Raw genomic sequence first — 19,446 nt, 5'->3', positions numbered from 1 at the left:
AGTTCCATCTCAATATGGACATACATTGAGGAAATTAGCAACCTACAGTTAAGTTTATTTTGAAAGCAAAACTAATAACTCCAACTTTGGGTTGTGGATTTGCAATTGACATGGAAAGCTGATGTCTGTTATGAAGCTTCATAGGCAACGATGTAATAGATTTAGTGGAAACAAGTTGGACAATTCCTGAGTTTATTCGAGAGTTTTTTGCAGGTCGTAATTTCAGGGAAAGTCTCACAAAGATGCGATAAATTCAGCTTGATGACGATAAGATGACCGTGCTAAAGCTTATAATGATAAGGCAAAAATCAGGATTATTTTACTCTTGCGACTCTTTGATGCCCAAAAGCGCCGGCCATCTTTGCAGGCAAACAGGTGCCTGGGACACAGCTCTGCATCATTTAGTTACCATTTTTTGAACTTCGTAATTTCAACTCTTGTTTATGGTTAAAAACCAGGAGATATTTTTTCCTCATGATTCAGTGCTTATGTTTGTGGTAGAAGATTTGTTTCTATACAACTTGTTGTAATGATTGAAATGCAGTTATAAATCAACAATAAAGATGCACCAAATCAAGTAAGAAGCTCAGTAGGAGCATATAGTTTGATTGTGTAAAGCCACAGTGTATCATCACGAACCTGTTCAGCTGCAGCAAAAGCTAATAACTCCATGCATTCATCAAATTTTTCATTTTCTGCAACAGCTTTAATCTCAGAAACAAGAGACCTTGTACCTTCAACCTAGTAAACATAAATTCCAAATAAAGAAGTTGATGCGGGAAGTCAAGGAAGATGGCATGCGTGGTCTCCCCTGGCGGCTTCGCCAGGTCAAGATCTAAGCCACGGCGGCAAACCCTCTCGTCTCGGCAGGAGAGGTCCCCACGGCGGCAAACCCTCTTGTCTCGGCAGGAGGGGCCCCCGTCGCGGCAAACCCTCTCGTCTCGGCAGGAGAGGTTCCCATCGCGGCAAACTCTCTCGTCTCGGTAGGAGAGGTCCCCATCTCGGCAAACCCTCTCGTCTCGGCAGGAGAGGTCCCCATCGCGGCAAACCCTGATCTCGTCTCGGCAGGAAAGGTCCCCATCTCGGCAAACCCTCTCGTCTCGACAGGAGAGGTCCCCGTCGCGGCAAACCCTCTCGTCTCGGCAGGAGAGGTCCCTAGCTCGGCAAGGCCTCTCGTCTCGGTAAGAGAGATCCCCGTCTCGGCAAGGGAGAGGGTTCATCTAACTCCTCAGTGCTCAGCGTCAACGTCTAGGGGCCTCTCCTTCAGAGAGTTTCGTCCTGTCTTTGTCACGTTCACCTATGAACCCAGCCACTCCATCTCTATTCGGGTAGGCCCTAACCCTAACCCTGATCTTCTGACACCAACCACCGTCGCCATCGCCGGAAGGGGAAGGAGCCAGTATGTCGCCCAGCGCAATCGCTTTCGGCACCAGTCCTCGTCGCTCCGCCGCATTAATGGCGCCTCCCATCGCATTAATGGCGCTCTCCGTCCCTATACGTGGCTTCCTCCTCTAACCTCGTGGTTTGCACGCATTACCATAAAGTAGATATGGGAAATCAGGCTCAGCTTCCCCTACGAGTTCCCCCTATGTATATAGCTTAGAATAGAGGGGACAAAGGGAAGGTTCTTCTGGTGACAGCGTGTGTACCCGAAGCATACAACAGCCACCTTCCCGTATGGAGTCCAAAAGTTGGTTATAAAAGGAGTAACTCATGGCCATGCAAGAGGTCAGTATCAAAAGAACTCCCTCTCACTTCTATCCTGACTACTTTTCACCTCCCTCGTCCGGAACCCTAACTTGAGTGTCGGAGTGGCTCACCGGGATCCCCCGGGGCGCCATTCTAACCTCCCTTGTGTAGTGTGTTTTAGGAACTCCTTCGGCAGGGAAAACATCTAAGGTGCCTTCAGTCTGATTCGACTGTGAGATCGCCAGCGTCAGATAGTCCGTTGACTGGTGACTTGACCCTCTATGGCATTTGGCCGGAACAGAAGTCAATTGTCAAATTCACTGTGCAGTGTCTTCTGCTACTTACAATGTTTGCAACAGAAATTTGTGTTCATCATCATGTCATATCAAACTCAACATAGAAGATCTATAAAAATGTAACCTTGCTATCAGTTTTATCATCTGAAGTTTGCAAAAAACAATTTTCATTCTCCTTATTGTTAAAACTTTAGACAAATGATTTATCTTGTGAAATTTACAAATTGTTCCAAGAGAATGTGGTCTCTCAAGGCATACAACTTTGCAGCAGATAATATCAATACTCCATTTATACTCCTATCTAAATTTGATCCTTTCCTAAAGATGCCCATGGGCCATGTCGACAACCAATTTCATTGATGAAAGGTGCATCATACAAACAACTGCAACACAATAGAGGAGCATATTGGATTTCAAAACAATTATGTGCCAAATAACTCAGAACAATAGAAAGTTAATTAACTCAGAGAAAAGGCATACCATTAACTTTAAGTTCCTCAATAGCAAACCTATAGGTTAAATACAAATTTTTAGTAGTAAGTAGTGATAAATTTTACCTGAGACAATAAACGACAGATACAGGAGCCCATAGCTTGCAATATATCAACTGCTGATCTAACCACATTCTTCATATCAGTTATATCTGCCTACAGAATAGAGACAAGAAAATTTTAAAATATTTGGTTAACTAGAGCAAATATATATACACCCCAAACATTACAAGACCAAATCCTTGTTCAAAGCAGTATTAGGATCCTTCATACTATAATGATGAAACGAAAATTAATTCAGCACATAACACCTTTGCTCCTCCTGTAATGGGGAGGCATAGAGCGCTTGCATTTAAAGCTTCAATTGTCCCAAACGAAGAGCTAGAGTGTTCTTTTCTAGTGCCACCCATCGTTCACGATATGCAATCTAGAACATTTTCCAAAATAAGATTTGTTCAGAAGTTAATTGGAGTAACAAAATGTAATTTGTATCAGAAAATTAATGATTACGACATAGGAAAATATTGAGAAAAATATTGATAAAGTATCTCCAATCTTACATTAAACATAAAGTAATATTAAAAAATATTGTAAGCAGTACAGAATTAAATAGATAATTTTGATGTCATATGAATTTTGATGACAAATAAAAATTAATTATGTGCCAAGGTCAATTCTTGGAGAATTAAAAGACAAATGTCTTACAAACAAAAAAAGTTGGTGGTGGTGGTGCAGAGAAGTGCAAAAATATTATTGATATGAAAAAGATATGTTTTAAAGGCCGAAATATTGTAACAATGTGTTGGAAGCATAAAATAAATTTGATAGCGACCTGAGCTAAGAATAGAGAAAATCACACTAAATCTAAAACTAGGAAAGAAAATACACAAATTAGATAATATATGTAATATCTAATATAAAAATGATAATCAAATTGTAATTTCATTATTGTCAATCGGTGTTAGTTGAGCTATTTGGGATTGGCTACAAGGAAACATCTCTTCATCAAACTCTATGGAAAGAATAACATTAATAATATTCTTTAATTACATTGTCTCAAAAAGCTTATGATCTTTGGTTTAGTTGAAATTGCAGTGATTCATGAAATGATTTCACTCTTAGAACAACACTTAGCCAAATTCTTAAAGATTAAAAATTGTATCGGATCAGGATAATATCTTTGGAGTATATAATATGAGGAATTTATGAACAAAAAAGAACTGAATGAACCATTTCTTACCTGTTCTTTCAAAATAGAACCCAACCTCATCTCCCCCCTTAAGTGATGCACATCAATCCTTTTCATGATGACAGAATTATATTATGCAACATTGAAATACTATTCCAGATGTTCTGAAGAAGTTTCTGTATGAGATGATCAAAAACAAAATAACCATGTTAACATAGTTTGCATACCCAGATTGTAATAATGGGTTTTTCAGTACAGATATATAGACATATGGTGATGGGGATGAAATATTGGAAAACAAAGACAAAACTCAATGCGAGCAACAGAAGTTTCAAGTAATCAAACTGTTTTCCCATCCCCTAATATTTTGTTTATAATGAAAAGCTACAAGAGCAAAGGTTATCAAGTAAAACATGTCAATGTAAGTTTGTTTTTGCATCATCTCTGAAAAATAGTAGTCAATGCAAGCTAATCACCAAAATACTACAGAGCAAGACAACCTGTAGCACAAAGAACATAAGTTATGGTAAAAGATTGACGTTTAGACATTGTATGCCAAAGATTTTATGCACAGAGAACGATTAGCTAAACATTAGACAGCGTAACAGAGATGAAAATTACATATAAATGTCAGATACAAAATTATTGCAATCAATCATGATCATAATTCATTTTAAAACAAGGTGAAAAGAGACTAACAAAATTCATTAAAAAAAAAGAAACTAATGGAGTGTAATAAAAGATGAATATATAGAATCTACTAGGCTTATCTATTACGTGAAATTACAGAGAATAAAGAGTTTATATGATTATAATATGAGTAATCAAAATCCGACCTTTGTCCTCATTTTTGAATTGACAAAGTCTGATTTGTTTCGGCATTGACAAAGCGCCACTGGAGACTTGCATTGTACATCAACTTTAGCTGATGAGCATCTTCTATCCCACTGGCAGTCAACTTTCTTCTTTGCATGTCACCACTGCACTTAAAGACACAGGATGCACCACCCACTCTGCTAGTAACATTGGTTGACAATGACATTGGAGAAGATGGTCTTGTCCTTAAAGGACTCAACATTCCCCTAGATGCAGATTATGATGCTGACAAAACCTTAATTGGCAAGGAAGGGCGATGCAAATCTGGGACGACCGATAACGGAGCACTTGGTGATGAGCGGTGCCACGCACCTGGATTGACTATTGACTGAGACACTGAGTACTACTTGGCCGTGTTGCAGATGAAGATCTCATAGTACACATGATGTATCCATTAAGTGCCGTCCTCACATGAAACTACATTGTCGAGTACAACACTACCATAAACCACAAATCTACCATAAAGGCCCCCGCAACAGCTAGGTGGAATCATAAGTGTTCCTGTTGAGATCCGCTTCTGGATGCGCTGCTCCTTCTCAGCACCTCACTTGAGCTAGCTTACGCGGGGAGGGAGACGCGAAGCTTCTGGAACCTGCGCTCACAAACACCGTGAGAAGAAAGGCCAGGGGTTGCCATGGCGTGACCACTCCGATGCTTAAGTCAGTTCGTATAGAAGGAGGAAGAGAACGAGAGCGAGAAGAGAAGATTTGTGTAATTGCATACGTCCCTTCAGTACAGAACCAACCTTTTATATAAGTTGAAGGCGTTATGTCACATCACGGATGTGATTGAAGTTCCATCACCGTTATGAATATGTCAGAAGGCATGGTATAGTCAACACATATGTCACATCGTTGACTTGTATAATGGGGGGTTGTGTCACGTACACCTGTCAGAGTATTACCATGATGAGTTGCAGGAGTAGCAGGAGAGACATTCACAGCCGTACGATGGGGGAGTGGTCTTTAAGAAAGAAAGAAAAGCCTGCATTGGGCGAGGGCAGAACGGGGAAGCCGGCGTGCCTTACGTCTGAATGGGTCGAGTCGGCTCGAGCAAGAAAGCTGCTCTGAGGATCCAGTTCAGCTCGGAGGCGATGTAAGGCCGAATTGACGGGGAGAGACCTATTTCCTTGCGAACCCGGCTTGGTTCCCGCATCGACTTGAAGGATTCGGCTCGGGGATTTGGTACCGAGTGTTCGATAGGGTGAGACTTGATCCGGTATCGACGCCGCTATAGAGTACTCCCGTCAGGTCCTTCCCGACTCCTTTGATGCGGCCCGCAAGACTCGACTCAGGGCCGAGGTGCCAGAGGATTAGGTCCGATCCGGGCTCTGTGCCGCTCTGGGTTAGATCCGATAGACTGTTCTCGGACTTTGACTAACCGCGACCCGACTGTTCTCGGACTTTGACTAACCGCGACCCACTTCTTACGACCATAACAATAAGTTAAGCAAACCAAAAGCACCAGCCAAGAAGATTCTTTTCTGAGGAAATTGAGGGGTTTTAGATCACGAAATACGGAATTAGACAGGAAAATCACGAACGATAATAGGAAAGAATTAAGACGGGAGACTCATACAATGGAGCTCTCAGGTAAATCCCCGCGCCATTTTTTTTTCCATTAGGAATAAAGCAGATCAAAGCAAAAAAAAAAAAAAAAAAAATCAGGAAACTGAAGTTCACTGTAAAGGATGAGAGTGTTGTGGTGGAAGGAGGGTACAGCAGGGTATCTGGTGGAATACTGAAAGACGAGTAGCGGAAGACATGGGAATAAGCGAAGAACAACATGACCAAGATGGAGATTCATTTGTAAGCTAGCCATTTTTTTATTAGATACGCAGAAAAAAAGTTGTTTTGGTCGATCGCTTTCGATTAGGTTCGCTCCACAGTAGGAGTAAAACAAATCGACGAGAGAGATGAGTGGGAAAAAGAAGTAACAGAAACAAAATAAGATCTGGGGAAAACGAGAGTTCACCTGCAGAACCGTAGGAAATCCAACTATGAGAAGAGCACGGAGAGAATTTGAAAAATCGAATAGAAACAAACAAACAAAAAGCTACTTTCTTGCATCCACAATGCGTATCCAGAGTAAAAATCTAATAAACTCTAGTCTTTAACTAACCCATGGATTTCAACAATCCGAGACGAAGACGAATCGCAAACTCCTCGTGAATTCCAAAAACATTGTTTTTGAAACCTTCAATTAAAGACTCCGAGATCATCAAATCAGGTCAGCGAGTACCCCTGAGATCGTGCTGGGGACTTCGCGAGGCGTAGTGTTAGAAAGAGCGACCTCCTAAATCTCGCCGCTGCGGACCACTTCCGATGCAGAATTCGCCTGAAGTCGAAGACGATGGTACAAGAACAAGAAACGCTGGGATTTTGATGCAGAAATCGCACGATGGAAAAAAGGACGACGACGACGGGAGATGCTTCGATTACGGAAGGCGTCGAACAATGCGCGATTTTTTTCCGAATTTATATGATTCCGAGCTTACAGTCCGGCCCTCGCTCTCTTTTCCTCGCCCTCTTTTCAGCCGTGCGATTTCGAAGTTGATGGGAACCACCCTGTCTCGGACTGGCTCCACGCGACGAGATCAGCGGGTGCATTCTGTGGTAATTTTAAACCCGTTGCTTAAATTATCCGTTCTCGGCTTATCGATCTCGTGGTTTCCCTATTTAGGCATTCCACCACCGACCCTGTTCCCTTCAGCAGGTGCAGATTAAAAAATATCAATCAGGTTCTTCTCTAGTGTCCTGCTTTAATCTGTTCTTGAGATCGAATTGTGAAAGTTACTGTTCCTGGATCGATCTCGCTGTTCCAGAGATCGAATTGTGAAAGAAAGAATACCTGGATCGATCGCTGGGGAGATGAGGGTGAGGACTATCGACGACGATCTGTTCCCCTCGACGCCGGGAAAGGTGAAGATCGAGCGGACGCACGCGCTCAACCGGCAGCTTCACCGCTGCTTCGCCTCCACGAGCACGCTCTTCCTGTGGGCGCTCCTCCTCGTCGCCCTCACCGTCTCCTACCTCAGCTTCCGGAGCTTCGTTGCCACATCCTCCCGATACTTCACCGCCACTTGGGGAGGCCTCCATTGGGAGCGCCAGATCCGCTCTTCCGCATCCGTGACCCGCCCCGACGGGATCACAGTTCTCGTTACCGGCGCCGCTGGGTTCGTCGGCTCGCACGTCTCGCTAGCCCTCCGCCGCCGCGGGCATGGCGTCGTCGGGCTTGATAACTTCAACGCCTACTACGATCCCTCCCTAAAGAAGGCCCGCAAGGCGCTGCTTGATTCCCAGGCGATCTTCGTCGTGGAGGGCGATGTCAAACGATGCTCGCCTCCTGGCCAAGCTGTTCGACACCGTCCCCTTCACCCACGTGATGCACCTCGCAGCTCAGGCCGGCGTCCGCTACGCCATCGAGAATCCGGCGTCGTACGTGCACAGCAACGTCGCCGGGCTCGTCGCCCTCCTGTAAGCCTGCAAGCCGGCTGATCCACAGCCCTCCGTCGTCTGGGCGTCCTCCTCCTCCGTCTACGGCCTCAACGACAAGGTTCCCTTCTCCGAGTCGCACCGTACCGACCGACCGGCCTCCCTCTACGCCGCCACCAAGAAGGCCGGCGAGGAGATCACCCACGTATACAACCACATCTACGGCCTCTCCATCACTGGTCTCCGATTCTTCACCGTATACGGACCGAGGGTGCGTTGCAGCGCTGGACACGGCGGAGGCGAGTGCCGGGAGCGGCGGAAAGAAGCGGCGGCCAGCGCAGTACCGGATCTAGCTACAACTTGGGAAACACATGTCCTGTGACCGTGCCGGCTCTGGTGAGGATCCTGGAGCGCCATCTGAAGGTGAAGGCGAAGAAGCACGTGGTGGAGATGCCGGGGAACGGCGATGTGCCGTTCACCCACGCCAACATCAGCTCGGCTCGAGCCGAGCTCGGCTACAAGCCCATCACCAACCTGGACACCGGCCTCAAAAAGTTCGTGAAATGGCACCTTTCTTACTACGGTTACCGGCGCAACAGCAAAAGCGTGTAGGGTTTAAACCATTTTTTAATCATTATTTTCGCTATTTTAAATGTGTTAATTCATGCCTCATATGGATGCACATTGTTTTATAGTTTTATTTTCAATTTCCTTTTTTTGGAAAAAAATAGTTTGTGAATAAGTAATGGACCCACCGGTGGTGGAGTGAGCATTTCTCCACTGCATTTTCCCCTTCTTTCTTTCTTTCCTTCATTTTCCACTGTGAATCTCTTTCTTCTTAAACAGTGAGGCTTGAGATGATTGAAATGCTTTTAGTGTAAACTTGACTCATTGAGATTTAACTAGACTCATTAGTTGATTCCGAAATAAGTCCCTACGACTTGATCGACCATAATTATGCACTCAGGATAATTAGAAGAGTAAATACTCACATGCATTTACATTGAGATTGTAAACCATTGGAGGTGAATAATTTTAATAAAAATTAATTATCCCTTTTTTTAAAAAAAATGACGGAAATTAATTTAAAAAAATGAGTTGGCAAGATCCGGGAGACATGGGTGATAAGACTGTTCCTCTAGCTTTATCACTCAATTCAACGTTTGATGCATGCAGTTTGAAGTAATATGGCATGGCATGGCATGCGCAATGGTTGTTCAGATTCAATTCAATGGCGTTAAACATGTACAGCTCTCTCCATATTATTTTATAAAGGTGCATGATTTTGTATTAGTTTTTCCTTTTTAATGAAAATAGATTAGCATGAAGAAGATCTTTATGATATCTATATCCCATGAGTTAGGTCTACGACTGAGCTCAATCGATCGGATGTAATATATACAAAAAGGAGAGAGAAGTGAAGGAGATCGAAAGAATATATATGAAGATCTAATCAAATTTTATGTATTGTGATTTTAGGCACTTACCACTGTTATATAGATAAAAATGTGGTTCATTATAATATTAAACTGTGAAACCTCTACAAATATAATCATTTAATGGTTATTTGTCCAAGTAACAGTGTCATCAACTCCAAGTACTAATTTTTCTCAATATTTGTACAAAATGACGAACAATGTTTCAAGATCAAGTGTTTGAGTAGCAGTCTCAGGCATGTTCCCAAGAGCTTGCACCAACTCCAAACTATAAACTGGTCTACTCTGCTAATTAAGACTAATCCTTATCATGATCTAGAAAATTAACAACATTTTATATATAACCAAAAAGTGGAGGGTTGAACTAGAGATGCAATATTTATTCATGCAAACATAAACGAGTACAAGATATATATCACAGAGACATTGCTGCAAAGAAAAACTTACAGTAGAAACACTCGAACAATTATATTAGCACATTCAGCATGCAAATTAACAATCCTAAAGCATGATTCTTGATAACAACTAAAGATTATTAATCAGTGCTAATTAGATTTATTAAACCCCCTCATGAAGATCTATCGTCCTCTTAAGAAGAATCACTTTCAACTCCAGGAAGGTAATGTACTGTGCAGTCGTCCTCAGCAATTCCTCCAAACCCAATCGCAGTGTTCCTGCAGCAGCATCCTGGGACAAGCTTCTTAAGCCTCCTCAGCTTCCTTAGCACCGAACGCTGGAGTGGCTTCTTCGCCATTCCTGATGATCTGCTAATCCCCCTCCTCTTCATCGCCACTGACCTAGCCATGCAGATCAGCAATGAATGCAAACTGGAAGAAGTAGAATTTCACAGGGACTATAAATAGGCACACTTGAAGCTGGAGCTATATTATTGGCTTCCTGAAGGCATATCAAATCGAGAAACAGTGAACAGTGGTTGTTTCTTTTTGGTTGTACGAAGAAATTAGATGACACAGCAGCGATTGAGATGTGGCAGAGCTTGGTCGACATTGTAGGCTCCTTAAGGGTGGTGCTACTTAAATGAAGGATTTGCAGCGACTGTTTGTATAATTATGTCGTCTTACTCGATGAGGACTGAAGGAGCCAGACAAAGTGCATGTGAACATCTCCCGTCACTCGTGGGCTGCATTAAATCCCATGCATGCATGCATGTTCCACATGTATCTCTTTTCAGTCTAATCTTGCTCTCGTATATGCAATGATTCATGAGGATAGAGTGGAATCATATTTGCGAAATATAGATCTGTAGAAGCTAACGTAGTTGGTGATATATATGCATGATGCGTCTTTCCTGATCACGACCTTTTGTCAAATCCATTGAATGCGGATGATAAGGCAAAGGAGAGAGAGAGAGAGAGAGGATGTGCTGGATTCAACGCTAGCTTGTCGCTGCTGCCATCTCCATCGTCACTGTTGCTGCGGCTAGCTACGACCTCATGGATTGCATGCCTAATTAGATCTTCCAGCACAATCGCAGCTATATATTTCTGTATATATTTTACGTATGAAATCATATCCCAGAGAATCATTCATTGATGAATTAAAATATATCTGATAGTAAAAAAGCACACACCCTTTTGGAGTCGCCTATTGAATTTATGAGATGGGACAAAAACTCAAAGAAGATTTACTAGACAATTAATCTCTAGTGAATAACTCAGGTCAACCTCCGAAGCAAGATAGGCATAAACTCGAGCTTATTCATCAGTGTTGTGCCAAGTTCGTGTATATTCCATTGAACTATATATTGCAGTGTCCTTTTCTGAGAAGGATCGGCAATAATTATTCATCACCACAGTTTAATAAGTCATGCCATGTGCATTGCATCTCTTCTTTCTCAGTCAACAGTAAAGACAGCCATAAATCTACTAATTAATTAATACATTGATGGGCAATGCTGATAACTATTATTCTACTTCCAGTCTCCGTTTGCATTTTGTCAAACACCTTAAGGGCCTACGTACCTACCAATATACACTGTAGTTTTAGGTTGAGACAGTCATGCTGTCAATCACACATAAACAACAATAGAAAAAAAATGATAAATCTCAAGTTAACCTCATTTATTATCACTGGTGCGATCGGTTCGATCCCACAAAAATTTTTTATCGGCCACCAAAATAAATCAGAAAATACACACAGCGATCAACTCAGACGTTCAGCATCCTTTGATTGCGATCCCCATTTAGAAGAAAATTTTAAAAAATACCTCTACACTGAAGGAATTATGAAGTGCATCTTAGCATTAATAAGGGCCCATGAACAGCAATAGAAGCCTCTACACTGAAGGAATTATGAAGTGCATCGAGCATTAATAAGGGAAATAGATTGAGATTAAGGATTTCTTAAGGAAAAAAGGATTTTGTTTTATTCGACTAATTAGAGAACTACTGAAATTACGGCGCGGGCCGGGCCGGTTCGGCTTTGAAGCCTCATATGTTCCCGCTGAGGTCCCCTGTCATCAGTCGCTAATGGCTGCTGGGCTTCTTTGGTGCCGTCTCCGCTTTCCGTGGCTGGTAGTTCTTCTGCGCCAGCAGTCGAGGGGAGGAAGAAGGATGTTCTTCTCTCTTGCTCGCATCCGCCTTCGATGGAATAATCTTCTACTCCAGCATTTTCCACGTTTATTTTGGGGAATCCGATGCCCGCATGAGAAAAGTGCCACCTTTTTCTTTTCCAGATTAAAAAGAATCACTTTCGGTTCTATTCTTTTTTCGCTTGATTGCTTTTGGAGTTACGTATAGGTAGGAGCGTCGTTGGGAGTTGCATCTGTACTTCACTTGAGCCACCGCCGTCGCCGGATCAGGGATAAAGCCTAGCCTGAGCCGAGAAGAGCGGACGACGAGATGGAGTCTGTGAAGGAAGGAGGCCTTAGGTGAGTTCGAAACCGTAATAACTGGTATTAGAGGTAGTTTTATTTTTTTGAGAAGGTTTGGTTACTCGAGATGTTACAGCAGCCAAGCCTAAAAAGGAGGTTCTTTTTGTTCAATTTCCTTTCTTACTTCTTGTAATTTGCACATTGCTGGGGTTACGCTTCTCTCACTCTGTTGCTTTTTTTAGGTTCTATCCCCATAGGAAGGAGAAAGCAACCAGATCCATGGACCTTGTCTCAAAACCTGCACTGATAACCAATAGAATTGATGCTTTCAGCCCTCTGGGTTCTGAAGTTTTTGCTGAGGATCTTGATCCTTGGAGGAAGTGGATACTGAATCCGCAAAGTGACATCGTATCAATATGGAATTGTGTTTTCCTTACCTCATGCCTGATTGTGCTGTTTATAGATCCTCTGCACTTATATTTACGTGTGCTTGAGAACAACAATACCATGTGCATTAAGATAAACAAGGATTTGGTAGTTTCCATTACCTTCTTGCGAACTCTTGCTGACCTATTCTACACGCTGAACATAGCAGTAAAGTATAGGACTGCATATGTTGCTCCAAGTTCAAGAGTTTTCGGTCGGGGTGAACTTGTGATGGATGGCAAGAAGATAGCAAAAAGGTATTTGAAATCAGACTTTGCTCTAGATGTTGCAGTCGCCCTTCCAATACCTCAGGTGAATCCCTTTCCTTTCAGTATTGACTCTGTTAAATCACAAGAACTATCCCTTAGTCCCGAACTGATATTAATCATATACCTAAGAAGGAAACATCAGGGATATCATTGAGCATATTCACTGGACATGCATAGAGTTGGCTTATCAATTCCGAAGTTCTTACAGAAACTTTTCCTTCAATTGAATATTTTCCAAGGGAAGATGGAAGTGCATGCAATTTGATAGCAAAATGTGAAGTGAATGATCAACAAATAACTGGTCCATAGTATATATACTGAATGGAAACTCTTGAGCAGTTACTAATATTCAATGTATGAGAATTTCAACTGATCTATTAGCATTATAACTTGAGAAAAGAGAATTTTTACCTTGTTATTGCTCTTCTTTGGAAGTATGATCTCTTTGAAATATTTCTATAGCTTTGAGTCTATATTTTTCTTTAGAGAGCCGGTTGACATCTTTTTTTTTTTTGTGCAGATTTTTAGCTGGTTTATCGTACCAGCAATCAAGAGCTTAAGTGCTGAAAATAAGCACAATGTATTTGCCGTTATTGTTCTAGTACAGTATATAGCAAGACTATATCTTGTGTTTTCTTTAAGTCATCAAATCATTTTAACAAGTGAGGTAGTTGCAAAGATTGCTTGGGTGGGAGCTGCTTACAATCTTTTGCTTTGCTTGATTGCCAGTCATGTAAGTAACTTCACCATCTTTCTTTATTTGTTATGAATTATCTTGAGAAACTTGAACTTAGGATAATGCTCTACTTCTATAACTGTCATTCTTTTCTGGGGGACAATAAATTCACAATGGGATTCAATTCCATTGCAGGTTATAGGAGCTGCTTGGTATCTTCTTTCCCTTGATCGCGTGATCACATGCTGGAGATCACAATGCAAACTAGAAGATGGCATGAATGGACCATTGTGTCAGCCTGAGTTTTTCTATTGCGATCACTTTAGTCAACCAGATCGTCTAAGATGGTCTACTGTCACAAATGTTTTCAAAAATTGTGCTCCTAATGGTGGTATTTTCAACTATGGAATATTTCAAATCGCATTGACAAATGACATTTTTGTCACACATTTCAGCAAGAAATACTTTTATTGCCTTTGGTGGGGATTCCAAAACCTAAGGTATGTTCTATATGTTCCACATGAAAACAAACAATGTTTGCATGTTTGTGTATCTTTGGTAAGAATATATTTTGGTGGATTAGAATTTTCCTCTCTTTTGCATTGTTCTTGATTCTTAACTTGAAACACAAAGAAGGGAAGAAGTATCTAAGCTTTATGATATTTTCTGTAGGCTTGAATTCTTTGAGAGAAGTTTCTGTTTGGTCCTAGAATTGCCACTTTAGGATATATAACTAAAAACGCATAAGTCAGTAACTATCCAACTGCTTGTTTTGGGCAACGTTGTATATTGTCTTTAGGTCTTAGGCCGATGAACAGCTTTGCGCTTGATCTGGAAGTAAATTTATAATTTTTCTTCTCAGCTTTTGTCAGTGTGCAAATTGTGATTGATTTTTTTCTTTCATTCTTTACCTCCAGCTCCTATGGCCAGAATTTGGATACAAGTATGTTCGTCGGAGAGACATTGTTTTCTATACTTACCATCATGGTCGGTCTCGTGTTGTTCGCGCATCTTATCGGTAACATACAGGTATTACTATTTAAACATAGTCCTAGTTTCATTGTTTGCATTAAAGTCTAAAGATGATATAGTCAGGCTTATTCAAACACACACAAAGTGAACCTTTGCAACTAGAATCAAGATAACCAATGGCAATTAGTGCATTAGTGACAATAAAGATGTAAATTCATAGAGTTCTGAGGTGTCTTATTTTGTTCCTTTCTTGTGTTTCAGACGTACCTGCAATCTACCAATTTAAGGGTTGAAGAGTGGAGGCTAAAGCGAAGAGACGCTGAAAACTGGATGAGACATCGTCAACTTCCTCATGTTTTGTGTGAAAAAGTCAGGGACTTCATTCAATACGATTGGATGGCAACTCAGGGAGTGGATGAAAAATCTATACTGAGTGTTTTGCCTACGCACCTTCATCGCGACATTCACCGTCATCTATGTTGGGATCTTATTAGGCGGGTAAACTTCCTGTGCTATCTTGATCTTTCAATCAGTTTGAACAGCACTTACGTATCTCCCTCCAGGTGCCACTCTTCTCGCAGATGGATGATCAGCTTCTTGATGCCATATGCAAGCGTCTTGATTCTTCTTTGTGCACCAAAGGGACGTACATTGTTCACGAGGGTGATCCTGTAACGGAGATGCTTTTCATCATTCGTGGGAGTTTGGAAAGCTCCACTACGGATGGAGGTCGAACAGACTTCTTCAACTCCATAACCCTGAGACCAGGCGATTTCTGTGGCGAGGAGCTGGTGGAATGGGCTCTCCTTCCCAAGTCCACAGGCAACTTCCCTGCCTCCACCAGAAGCGTGAGGGCACTCGTCGAAGTAGAGGCCTTCGCGCTGCATGCAGAAGACCTCAAGCTTGTGGCGAAACAGTTTCGTGTGCTGCATAGCAAAAGGCTGCAGGACGCTCTGCGGTTCTATTCACATCACTGGAGAACATGGGCTGCTTGCTTCATTCAGGCAGCTTGGCGACGGTACAAGAGACAGAAGGGGAAGAATCTGCTTTGGCAGGCATTTGAGTCGAGGAAAGTCGGCGAGGCCATTGAGAAGCCGGACTCCTCGACAAAGACAGAATCTTGGGATCAGAATTCTGGAAGGCAAAGAGATTGAAGAGATGGAGGTGGCCTGATTTCTACAATTGCACATACAGATTGTATTAGATTCTTCTGTTGGAAACTTGTTTATGGGCGAAATGTTCTTCATAAAAGAAGCAATAAATGAAACTATTCTAGAAATCATGATCGCGATGCCAATTATCGTTTGCTAATTCTTCATAAAAGAATATATGCTTCTAATTCAGACTTTGTTCTTTACTAGCTCTTCTTCGGATAGCACCTTGCGAGGAATTCTCTTCTTTTGCTGATACTTGACATATGAATACCACAGGCCACCAGCTGTGTTGATCGCCAACCCAGTCACATTTAAAGCATGTAGTTGGACGCCACCCAACAAGATGAACCCAAGCGTCTGGAAGCAAACATGCAAAAGTTCTTTCAACAAACTGAACTAAGTGAATAATAATTCTTTCTGAGTAGAATTCGGGATAAGTCGGTCGATACGCACCGATGATCCAACACCCTTGAGAACTCCTACGATTGTGGTCGTCAGAGCAGAGTTCACAATAGTACACCAGAACATCGTGAAGTTCAGGACGATGCCCATTATCAATGACAGAATAAGAATTACAAGGAAGGTAAAAGAATGTGCCTGCCACGTTAAGATAACATCAAATTACTTAAATGAAACTGCTAATACATAGATAAAAAGAAGATTATTTACAGAACTGAAGTCGAACCTATCATTAACTTAATCATTATAAGCATGAAAGATATAGAAAGAGATGATACGAAAAGTTGAAGGAAAAAATCAGAGCCTTCTGTGGCACATGGAATTAATGGGGACTTAAAATCTTTCTAGAAAGTTGCCACCAGATTGCCTATTAATTTTCTTGCCAACATCCTTAGCATAGTCCAACTCCAAAATTACTAAAAGGAAAAAAGAAGAAGAAGATCTTTGCACAAGTTAAGATATGAAGAAAACATTTTATATAAAACATTGTTCTTGATAATGAAATAATTACAAAAAATTGTAGGTAGTTGTATCTCTTATAGTTTGAAATATTATCCTAAAGGGTTGTAGCATTGTAATCTACAGGTCTGACAAAAATCCTTCACCAAGAACAGACCAAGAAAGCCGATGAACAACTAAGAAACAAATGGTCTCAATTCAATTGAACTATACACAATGAAGACAAACTATTCCTTCCATGTTCTTCTACATAAGATATAATTGTTCTAGAAGGGAATAATAGAAAAGAAACAACTTATAGATAGTCAGTAAAATAAATGATTTTGCAATAGTACTGAGATTTAAACCATTGTGATTTGTGAATAACAATGCTTTCCATGATATAGTAAAAATTTGGATGTTTATTTTTTATTTACAAAAAATACCTCAAGCTAAACATAATTTCAAATCATGGCACTGAGATTATTTCTGACCTTTTCATGTAGAATGGAAATAGAGTGCGGAAATTCTCCTGTTGCTATGATAAGAAAAAGCAGAAATGGTAGAGATATCAATGCATTATAGAACATTATTTCAATTGAAGTAAGCCCCTCCTCTGCACCAGATTTCTCCACCAGCACCAGATACATAGTCTACAATCATGACCAACTCACAGTTTTACTCTTTTAATGAACTTTCCAACATTTAGCAAAGTAAAACATGCAAACAGGTTTACCTGGAAGAAAACAGAAGTGAGTGCCATGGTGTATCCATAGATATCAAAGGAGAAGTCTCCTAATGCTGCAATGATGACTCCTATAGCAGTAAGGATGACTGAAAGAGATACCTGAAATGTTATTTAAACATCATAAGGATGAATTCAGGTAATTATTGAGCGACAATTTGCCAGATAGACTCATATTTGGAATGAAACATTAGTTACACCATAGTCAGCTATTACAAAACCAATTCCTTTGAAATAAGCAAAATCCAAGAAGGAACTCATTAATATTATTATTGCACATTTATCTCAAGTCTCTTGTACAAACAGATTCCTGCTTTCATGGAAGATCTTAAATCAGAAAACTATATTAATTATGTAAAATGTATCCTCCAGATTATTCTGAATACTCTCTTACATTACCAAAATTTTGGGAACAAAAGGCAATTTCTTCTCATCCTGTATTGAGGAAACTGTAAAACAAATAAGATGTATAAGAAAATTCACAGAAAGAGCAATTTAAACATTCTTAAATGGAAGTTAGGAAGAGAACAAGTCAAAATAAAATCCTGAATGAACAAGCAACATATACTTCAAGCCACTGGTTTTCTTCCACCAATCTGCATTAATGAGACCAACCCCTTGGAGAGAGATTGCTAATTGATCGTGGTAAAATGAATTTGAAACACAAGGGCATTGCATTAGAGCCAAAAGTTACACAAATCAAACATAAGAGAATCAAAGAAACTAAAATCCATTCCATGATGCTAAAGGTTGAACTTTTTTTTTAGCATATTGATTTTTTACCTGAGTTGAAGGCCTTCCCTTTCCTCTGAAAAATCCAACCACCAGAACTGCAAGAGGGGTGAGCCTCTTCATAGCAATATACATTGGAATATTGATGCCCTTCAAGCTTGCCAGTGCAAACGCCACATTTGCATTGTAGAACACTGACACTGGAAGGAGTTTCTTAGCTGTTGTCATGTTCACTTTGGCTTTTGTGTGTCCCATGACTTTGCCGAAGTGTATGAGAAGAGCTGTGACCAATTGCTAATATGGTATAGTATACGAACAGAGTAAGCAAGAAGTAACACCCAATCAGTGCAATATACAAACTTAAGACAAAGCATACCTGCAAGGCAAGGAGAGTCATAGAGTAGCCATACTGCATTAAAACTGCCTTGTTAATGAATACCATAGCCATTGATGCTATACCATAAGAAACGGCGGAAAACAAACTGCAAAGCAAATAGCAAGTCAGAGAAGAAATAATAATGATTTACAATGTTACATTTTACCATCACTATTGTTGCTAAAAAGAATATATACGACCACTAATTGAAGAAGGCACATTTCTACAAAGCCATCCAGCTCATCAAAGCAATCGCTTTCTACCCACCCAACCACAACGATCCAATCAATTTAAGTTTCTTGATTCAGTATTGTTTAGGACTCTACCAATATAACAATCAAGAGACAAAACAATGTTTACAATCTATAAGGTGCAAGATGGAAATTTTAGAAACGCTGCATATTTAACTCATTCAGGTTGGATTGGATTTAATTCAATCACCAATACATAAATTGTTCGTTTTCAATCATGTATGTAATCCAGCTCCTATTCACTTTCTGTCAGGATCAAAAATTCCAGATCCCAATTCCACTCCGCAAACCGACGTAATTGCGGTTGTTTAGTCACAATCCTAGCGTGAAAAGGAAATAGCTCAAGCTTACCTCAAAAAGGGAGTGGCTTGAGCCTCCATCCCGCCTTCCATGGCAATTCCTATTCAAACCTCTGCGCTAGCGGCGTCGATCCAGGCTCCTAGAACCTGCGAGCCCTGATCGCGTACGATTGGTAAGGCTTGGAGGAGGCGAGCAAGCGGAGCAGCGGTGACTGAGGAAGGCGGAGAAGCGAGGCGGAAAGCAATAAAATTGCGTGGGCTAGGGATTTCTCTCCCCGCCTTCGCCATGTGAACGACCAATAACGGTTTATAAAAATGGAAACCTAACTGGCGTCGTTTTCCGACGATCGCGAGTCACGAGGCGTCGACTATTTTTGAGATATAATATGAATTTTAAGTATTTAA

General features: G+C 41.0%; 2 protein-coding genes and 1 pseudogene across 2 annotated transcripts; 2 read left to right on the top strand and 1 right to left on the bottom strand.

The window, feature by feature from the left end:
• Window positions 1-7,253: 7,253 nt before the first annotated feature.
• On the top strand, window positions 7,254-8,638 carry LOC141848674 (UDP-glucuronate 4-epimerase 1-like; annotated as a pseudogene).
• Window positions 8,639-11,929: 3,291 nt separating this feature from the next.
• LOC141848706 (cyclic nucleotide-gated ion channel 17-like) lies at window positions 11,930-15,746 on the top strand. Its single transcript, XM_074736751.1, has 7 exons — window positions 11,930-12,301; window positions 12,487-12,982; window positions 13,460-13,672; window positions 13,811-14,115; window positions 14,533-14,644; window positions 14,849-15,085; window positions 15,151-15,746. Exons 1-7 carry the CDS (start codon window positions 12,273-12,275, stop codon window positions 15,739-15,741), a joined length of 1,983 nt encoding a protein of 660 aa, XP_074592852.1. The 5' UTR covers window positions 11,930-12,272; the 3' UTR covers window positions 15,742-15,746.
• Window positions 15,747-15,912: 166 nt separating this feature from the next.
• LOC141848707 (UDP-galactose/UDP-glucose transporter 7-like) lies at window positions 15,913-19,311 on the bottom strand. The gene is made up of 7 exons (XM_074736752.1): window positions 19,094-19,311; window positions 18,492-18,597; window positions 18,167-18,409; window positions 17,375-17,485; window positions 17,133-17,291; window positions 16,195-16,338; window positions 15,913-16,098 (listed from the first exon to the last, which is right to left on the bottom strand). The coding sequence occupies exons 1-7, from the start codon at window positions 19,132-19,134 to the stop codon at window positions 15,928-15,930; spliced, it is 975 nt and encodes a 324-aa protein (XP_074592853.1). The 5' UTR covers window positions 19,135-19,311; the 3' UTR covers window positions 15,913-15,927.
• Window positions 19,312-19,446: the final 135 nt, after the last annotated feature.

The sequence above is a fragment of the Curcuma longa genome, chromosome 17, assembly GCF_044706935.1.
Source record: "Curcuma longa cultivar G26 ecotype Majalengka, Jawa Barat chromosome 17, ITB_CL_G26_1.1, whole genome shotgun sequence".
NCBI classification, from domain to species: domain Eukaryota; kingdom Viridiplantae; phylum Streptophyta; class Magnoliopsida; order Zingiberales; family Zingiberaceae; genus Curcuma; species Curcuma longa.
This window is presented reverse-complemented; position numbering and strand designations above follow the sequence as displayed.

Bases quoted from the DNA above. Each gene is read 5' to 3' on its own strand.
- LOC141848706 (XM_074736751.1), top strand. From the start codon at position 12,273: ATGGAGTCTGTGAAGGAAGGAGGCCTTAG. The intron at 14,116-14,532 runs GTATGTTCTATA...CTTTACCTCCAG, and splicing joins TGGGGATTCCAAAACCTAAG to CTCCTATGGCCAGAATTTGG. The intron at 15,086-15,150 runs GTAAACTTCCTG...ATCTCCCTCCAG, and splicing joins GTTGGGATCTTATTAGGCGG to GTGCCACTCTTCTCGCAGAT.
- LOC141848707 (XM_074736752.1), bottom strand. From the start codon at position 19,134: ATGGAAGGCGGGATGGAGGCTCAAGCCACTCCCTTTTTGAG. The intron at 16,339-17,132 runs GTCAGAAATAAT...TTAACGTGGCAG, and splicing joins TTTCCATTCTACATGAAAAG to GCACATTCTTTTACCTTCCT. The intron at 16,099-16,194 runs GTGCGTATCGAC...GTTTGCTTCCAG, and splicing joins TCAAGGGTGTTGGATCATCG to ACGCTTGGGTTCATCTTGTT.